The 8,222-nt window shown below is 35.3% G+C and overlaps 1 protein-coding gene across 6 annotated transcripts in view; it reads left to right on the plus strand.

Moving 5' to 3' along the window:
• The window catches only part of LOC111147534 (SUMO1/sentrin specific peptidase 6), a 124,807-nt gene that overhangs the window by 105,662 nt on the left and 10,923 nt on the right, over window positions 1-8,222 (plus strand). For all 6 annotated transcript variants that reach the window (XM_022503604.1, XM_022503608.1, XM_022503610.1 and 3 more), the window contains 3 exons: window positions 21-143; window positions 1,128-1,220; window positions 4,817-5,247. In XM_022503604.1, the coding sequence (XP_022359312.1) occupies window positions 21-143; window positions 1,128-1,220; window positions 4,817-5,247 (647 nt within the window). The remainder of the gene's footprint in view (window positions 1-20; window positions 144-1,127; window positions 1,221-4,816; window positions 5,248-8,222) is intronic.

Raw genomic sequence — 8,222 nt, forward strand, 5'->3', positions numbered from 1 at the left:
TGGATTTTTTTATAAAATAGATATTTGGTGCTTGAAAAACTGAAGAAAGAAGAAGCTGACCGAATTCATATATTCAGTTCTTTTTTCTATAAACGCCTTAATCAGAGAGAAAGAAGAAATCTTCATGAAACAACTAATCTATCGTAAGTCAAGCTCTGAAAATATTTAACAGATGTAGTAACTCACTCAAGTTTAAGTTAATGAAAAAAGCACTTGTATTAAGGCAACATTTTTTAATTCTATTGCCAATTAGCAAAATTAATAAAATTCATAATATTCTAAAACTTCAAGAATACCTGGAATTCATAAAGGTTTTTTGTCCAATATCTAAATCAGTAATTCCCAGATATGCCTGATAATTTAAAAATTAAAAAAAAAATTACTTGGATACTTACTAAGTACAGATTGCTCTGTTTTACCGTAGATGTTCCATTCCTAATACTTAAGAGAGGTACCTATGAATCTGTACTTTTGATAACTTCTTTGGATAATACTGCTCCAGCAAGTTAAGGAAATACTGTTCTGTGTATTAGCCTTCAATTAGTTTGTTTATAATTCCTGTCCTTATAGTGATTGCATCCAGCCCTAATTTGCACTGATACTTGGTTAAAAGATGTATACAGGATGCCGTAAGGGCTATCAGTTGTCTTGAATTGATGGCTATTGTGGATAATATAAATAATATTTTCTACTGTTTCAATGATTCCTAATTTTACATCTTAGAGTTGATGATAGTGATTGGTTTGACTATTGGTTCATAGTCTATTTTATTTCATCTTATGTAATGCTCATTTTTCGTGCTCTCTTTTCCTCAGTCGTTAAAGGCCATGGTCTAATACATTTCTCAATATAGTTGTTAATATGTAGTAATAAAAATAGTAGCACTGGTTCACCTAGTAAGTAGAAGCAGGAATTAAATAATTCCTTCTTGCAGATTCAGTGATGGGCAGTTTCACACATTCCTAGCTCCATCTGAGATGTTCTTTTTTCTTTCCCTGACTTGTTAAATCATCTTATACACTGTTTTATTTGTTAACATCTTAGTCTGCATAATCTATAAATGGCTGCATATAAGCTGAAGCACTAGAAACATTTCAGGAAGTGATAGTTTATCTCTTGTCTTATAGAATACAGCAAAAGCGACATGGGAGAGTAAAAACATGGACCCGGCATGTAGATATTTTTGAGAAGGATTTTATTTTTGTACCCCTTAATGAAGCGTGAGTAATAATTTTCTTTATGTAAATGTGAAGGCTGTTTTTAGAAAATGTGTTTATGAGTTGAAGAATTCATTTTTAAACTTCTTTCTGAAATTTGTGTATGTAGCTATATTTATGCTGCAATTTTTATGAAATTACTGCAGTTTCTTAGTGAATCATGTAAGATGTTGAATTTTATAAATACTAGCAAGAAATCTTTCTAATTTTGTTTTACTCATCAATGTAGAATAACGTCATTTTTAAAAAGTGGTCTATCAAACATCCTAGAGAACAGATTTCTTTAGGCAGAATGATGACTAGGTCACATGGATTTTGAATCTTTGAAAACACTTTGGCTCTTAACCAAAAGAGAAAAAGATGGCTAAATGTATGTCATGTACTCAAATTGAAAACCATGCTGACTACTTTGAACTATTTTCTAAGTAAATGGGGTGCTTAAATATTTTGTCTTCCCACAGTGACTAGAGAGACAATGATGTGTAGGATAGTAGTAGTATACAATTTAGACTTGAGAGATTTTATATTTCATTTTTCTGTTTTCCTATGCCTTCTGGCCAAAAACTCCCAGGAATACACCTTGGGTTTATTACTTGCATCAAGGGAGAAAACACACCGTGGGCAACCATGAATCCTCTCAGTAAAAGTGTGTTTGAAAGCACCTGACCTTTGGTTTGGTCAGTGGGGGAAGATGTAAGGAAGCAATTGTTTGGGTAAAGAAGTAGCATTTACCCATTTAGCAAAAAGTAGGGAATATTTGTCTTTTTGTTGTTGTTGCATTGTGACCTTGTTTGTCTCTACTTAGAAAAACTGAGAAATGTCCTTTCTTTGTCTCAATTTATCACAGTTGCAGAGTAAGTTTGTCTGGGGTTGGTATTCTATAAGATTGTTTATGTCTAATAAGCCTATTTGTGCCAGACTAGCTTCTGAATGTGCTCTTTTTTTTTTCCTTCTTACTGTGAAAAACAGAGTCACTCAAGAGTATAATCAAATTCTGTTTATTTAAAAATCAGGTTAATCATAAGACCTGTGCTCTCTAATGAGCCCAGCCAAAGATAGGTAGGTTAGGTCAAAACACTGGTTATAGCTATAAAGCCCAACTTATTCAGAGCTGTATATTTAAGTCAAACAAAGTGTCATAATTTAAAATCAAGTTTAAAACTAATTCTTAATTTCTTCATTTCTTAATTTCATTTCTCAAAAATAAGGTGTCTTGACAGTAATTTGTCATAAAGAGTAACATATGAGCTGCCTGCTTAGGTGAAAGGGAAGATAAACAAAGAGAGCTCTTTTTCAGAAATGAATTATAAAAATTTAAGGTACATACTCTAGCAATAGAGGCACATTCCTCTTAGTGCATCTGTGGTGGATTGAGGCTATGATAAATGCTTCTAGTTATCTTGGTGAAAGAAAGAGAATGAACAAAGATACAGAGTCAGTAAAGGATTCTGCAAAAGACCAGTGCCCTTAGTAGATGGGAAAAAAGCCTCCAAATTCTGAGGGCTCATTTTGCTTTGTTTTCTTTTTGAAGAGCTAAAGCCACAAATAGTTCTGTTTACTAATCATTTTAGATAGGTTGTTGTGTTTTTGCTGTTTTAATTCTCTTGGTAGTGGTAGTTTCTTAGACTTTAAAGTTTGTAAGGTGTTTGTTAAAAATTGATAAGGCAAAAATGTCAGCATTTAGAGCCGATCAATCTTAAGTGAAATTACTTGTTTTAGCCTCTTCTCCCACTGGTGGTTTAAGGTCAATGTGTAGCTGCTCTTAAAAGTGATCACGTGGGGCGCCTGGATGGCTCAGTCATTAAGCGTCTGCTTTTGGCTCAGGGCATGATCCCGGGTCCTAGGATCGAATCTTGCTGAGCAGGAAGCCTACTTCTCCAGCTCCCCCATGACTGCGTACCCTCTCTCGCTGTCTCTCTCTGTCAAATAAATTTAAAATCTTTTTTTCATAAAAGCAAAATCCTGTCACTTAGTGGTTGAGAATAACCTCAGATGTAGCTGATTTAAGTTTCTCCTTTCAGCTAGGTAAAGAAAGAATTTTTCTTAGTTTTTAGGTATATAACAGAAAATTTATGCCTTATACATATTTGTCATAGCTAAGAAATATTAAAAACTGTGGTAGAACTTGTGTTGTACCTTCAGGTTGAGAACTATATTATACCATATTAATCAATTTTTTAAACATATGTTTTCACATTTAACTTTTCTGACATTGAGCTGTGAAATACAGTTAGCCAAACTTGGAATAAAGTGAGAAAGATGGTATGTGGCTCTTTCTACTACCCTAGTCTGACCTAAGTCCATAGGACAGTAAGGGTTTATAAAGAACAGGAGTGAAGCATTCCTCCATCTGGCCTTTAATGTGCTGAGGACGAAGCCAGGCTCTGTCACCCTTGTATTCATGCTATCTGATGAAGAGATAATTAGTTTTCTTCATATTACTTTGGAGGAATTTAACATTTTATAAAAGTGAAAATATAGAATAACTTGTTCATGTTAAGATAATATGTTTTTTCACTCCTCAAACATCTGTTGAATACCCTGTTATATGATAAACAGTGTACTCAGCCAGTAAGTTCTCTGACATCTGTAGCCTATTCATTGTATCTTAGCATATAGCACTGTCTAGGATATAGTAAGCCCCTAATAAAATGCCTCATTAGATTAATGAATATTGGGGCACCTGGGTGGCTCAGTTGTTCAGTGTCTGCCTTTGGCTCAGGTCATGATCCCAGTGTCTTAGGATCAAGCCCCATATCGGGCTTCCTGCTCAGTGGGAAGCCTGCTTCTCCCTCTCCAGTTCCCCTGTGCTTGTGTCCCCTCTCTCACTGTCATAAATAAATAAAATCTTAAAAAAAAAAAATTTAAATGAGTATTAGCCAATGTTAGCTGTACAGCTTTTTACTCATGGCTTCTAACCTATTGTTAGAAACCATGATACCTGAATTTAGCTAAATCAGGAGCACACACCTGATAGCTGGGACTCTACTAATTCTGAGGTTTTATAATAATGCTTAAAAAATAGGTACATTATTTCATTTTAATTATATACATCTCAATAAGCATAAGACAAAGAATTATTTAATATTTTCAACATCAAGTGATGCCTAACCTTATTCTTAAGAAAAACAGTTGTGGGGTAAAAGTTTTTTAAGTTTTATGTGTGCAATATTTGGAAATGTTCAAAATTAGGCTGTTTAGGCTTCTGATAATAGTTTAATCTTGAGCTAGTTTCCTGTCCTTTGACATGAATAGGTCAAGGGAAATGGGAATGGTGAGTTACAGTGATCTAATTTATATTTTCTTAAATCACCTAAAAGTAAGAATGAATTTTTTCATTCAAAAAGCAATAAAGGTTCAAGGGATTATTTGCAAAAGTGAGTGCAGGCTACATAATTCTAAAAAAAAATTATTTTTTTGAATAGACATTATATTCTATTAATGATCATATAAACAAGTGACTTTATTTGAGAATTGAAAAAATCGGGCATTCTTTATAAGTTTGTTGACTTTAGAAAAAATATGTCAGTTGATACTTATTGCCAAATATAATAAACTCTCCTAATAATATATTCAGTAGTTTCATTTGTTTTTTACAGTGCACACTGGTTTTTGGCTGTTGTTTGTTTCCCTGGTTTGGAAAAACCAAAGTATGAACCTAATCCTCATTACCATGAAAATACAGTCATGCAAAAATGTTCAACTGTAGAGGACAGTTGTATTTCTTCTCCTTCAGCCAGTGAAATGGACAGTTGTTCACAAAACTCTTCTGTCAAGCCTGTAATTAAGAAGATGCTAAACAGAAAACATTGTGTAGCTGGAATTGATTCAAGTGCTGAACAGGAAGAAAGTGACCCTCATTCTCGGAGAAACATAGGCAGTGTGAAATGTAGTCTGAAAAAAATAAATCATACTGCAAGTGAAAATGAAGAATCGAATAAAGGAGAATCTACATGCCAGAAAGTTGTTGATAGGACTAAAAGTGAAAATGGCCTACAGAATGAATATTTAAGTTCTATGCACCATACAGGTATGTGTCTAAGTGTTTTGAAAGAATCAAGGAATTCAGAATAAATTGGTTTTTTTATACATAGGATTAAGATTTCAAAGCACACTTTTTTTAAAAGTCAGATTTATTGAGATATGACTTATTTACAGTAATATTCACCCATTTTATAAGTATAGCTCAATGAGCTTTGATAAATGTATATAGTCATATAATCTCTACAATAATCAAGATTTAGAACTTTTCCATCATTCCAAAAAATTCCCTTATGCCTTTCTACACCCCAAAGAAGGTTTAAAACTGTAGTACAAGGGGGGCGCCTGGGTGGCTCAGTTGTTAAGCGTCTGCCTTCGGCTCAGGTCATGATCCCATAGTCCTGGGATCAAGCCCCACATCAGGCTACCTGCTCAGCAGGAAGCCTGCTTCTCCCTCTTGCGCTCCCCCTGCTTGTGTTCCCTCTTTGTCTCTCTCTTTCTCTCTCTCTCTCTGTCAAATAAATAAATAAATAAATCTTAAAAAACAAACAAAAAAACTGTAGTACAAGGTCTACGTTTTTCATTTATAGCAACTTGGGTTTATTCTTATTTCATAGGCAGTTAAATGTGACACAAACAGTAGTTGGACACTCTTAGATCTTTAAGGCAAATTAGTTCATTCTTCTCAATTTATAGATGGGCAGATAGAGATCAAGTAGCGAGAGTCAGAAATTAAAGCCTTTTCCTCCAAAATAGTTGTTGACATTCAAATGAGAGGTTAGTTCTTTATTCTTCACTCTCTTTCATGTTTCAGTGGGAAGAAGGGTGCTAGTCCAACCTCTACTTTTTTATTTCCATTCAGTTCTAATGAATTGAATTTTTTTCCCTTGAATAAGTTCCATATTTCTAGCACTTGTTAGAGAAATCTAGTTTCTCTTCCAGTACTTAAATTTCATATCAGATCAATTTTGTAATTTTCTCTCCATCCCAAAAGTAAAATAATCTACTTCATAAAATCCATAATATGCTATGACATGCGCCTTGCTTATTAAGCTGTGAATAAATCTAATACATTTGCTTTGGAGGAAAAAGCCAGAATAAGACATAAAAGATATTATGTGAATTCAGAAAGGACTTTCAAAAATTAAGAATGCTGGAGCACCTTGGTGGCTCGGTTGGTTAAGCGTTCAACTCTTGGTTTCGCCTCAGTTTGTGGTCTTATAGTTGTGGGATTGAGCCCCATGTCACAGTCTGTACTCAGTGCGGAGTCTGCTTCAGATTCTTTCTCCTTTTGTCCATCCCTGATCATGCACTCTCTCTCTCTCTAAAATGAATAAATAAAATCTTTAAAAAAAAAAAAATGCTGAAGATAGTCTTGATACTTTTACCACCTTATTTTAGTACCTCAGAATGCTATTGTTGAGTTTTATAAAAATAGTTTTTATTTGTTTGACATACTAGCTGCATAAATCTGATATTAGCCTCAGATTGATGATCTTTGTGCCCTTTGGAAGGTATAAGATAAATGACAGAAAGGGGAAATACAGCAGTTACAGCAAAAAAGTACATGTAATGTAAATATTTGCTAACTCACGTTTCAGTCTATTTCATTTTGCAGGAAATGGAATGAAGATAGACAAAGTGGGTAATCACTAAGTGCAGCCTGTATTATTTTTCAGCTTTAGTATTTTAATACTTGGGTCAAAGAAAAAATAAGACAGAGTTAGATACTATTAAGTATTGGTGAAGATGTGGAGAAATTAGAAACCTCATATATGAGATGACTGGGTGGCTCAGTTGCTTAAGTATCTGCCTTCGGCTCAGGTCATAATCCTGGAGTCGTGGGGTCAGACTCCTTGCTCAGCAGGGAGCCTGTTTCTCCCTCTGCTTGCCACTGCCCCTGCTTGTGTTCTCTCTCTCTCTCTCTCTGACAAATAAATAAATAAAATATTTTTTTTAAAAACTCCTATATTATTAGTAGGAATGTAAAATGGTGCAGCTGCTGTCTTTGGAAGACAGTTTGATAGTTCCTTACAAAATTAAATGTAGAGTTATAATATGACCCAACAATTTCATTCCTATATATATATCCAAGAGAAATAAAAACACACAAAAACTTAAACATGAATGTTCATTGTAGCTATAGTAACCAAAACGTAGAAGCAACCCAGATGTTCATCATCTGACAAATGGATAATCAATTAGTGTTATATCTATTCAGTGGAATATTATTAGATCATAAAAAATGAAATACTGATATATGCTACAACATTGATGGTCTTAAAAATGGTGTGAAAGTAGTCACAAAAAAACCACATACTATGTGATTCCATTTGTGTGAAGTCTCCTGAACAGGAAAATCTATAGACTAGATTAGGGCTAGTGTGGTGTGGCAAATGGGAGTGGGGGAGGGGGAGGGGGGATGATAGCTGAATAGCTGAAAGGTACAGGGTTTCTTACGGAGGTTTAAAATTTTTCTCTGATGAGGGGTGCCTGGGTGGAATAGTTGGCTAAGTGTCTGACTCTTGGTTTCAGCTCAGATGGTGATCTTAGGTAGTGAGATTGAGCCTGGCGTTAGGCTCCATGCTCTGTGCGGAGTCTACTTAAGACTATCTCTCCTACCATCTTTGCCCCTCCCCCTGCTAGCGTGTACGTGCTTGTGCAAATAAATAAATATTTAAAAATAATAATTAAGGGGCGCCTGGGTAGCTTAGTGGGTTTAAGCCTCTGCCTTCAGCTCGGGTTGTGGTTTCAGGGTCCTGGGATCGAGCCCCACATCGGGCTCTCTGCTCAGCGGGGAGCCTGCTTCCCACTCTCTCTCTGCCTGCCTCTCTGCCTGCCTCTCTGGCTACTTGTGATCTATGTCTGTCAAATAAATAAATAAAATCTTTAATAATAATAATAATTAAGGGGCGCCTGGGTGGCTCAGTGGGTTAAGCCTCTGCCTTCAGCTCAGGTCATGATCCCAGAGTCCTGGGATCGAGCCCCACATCAGGCTCTCTGCTCAGCAGGGAGCCTGCTTCC

This window comes from Enhydra lutris, unplaced genomic scaffold (assembly GCF_002288905.1).
Source record: "Enhydra lutris kenyoni isolate GAN:26980312 unplaced genomic scaffold, ASM228890v2 scaffoldscaffold17, whole genome shotgun sequence".
In the NCBI taxonomy this organism is placed as follows: domain Eukaryota; kingdom Metazoa; phylum Chordata; class Mammalia; order Carnivora; family Mustelidae; genus Enhydra; species Enhydra lutris.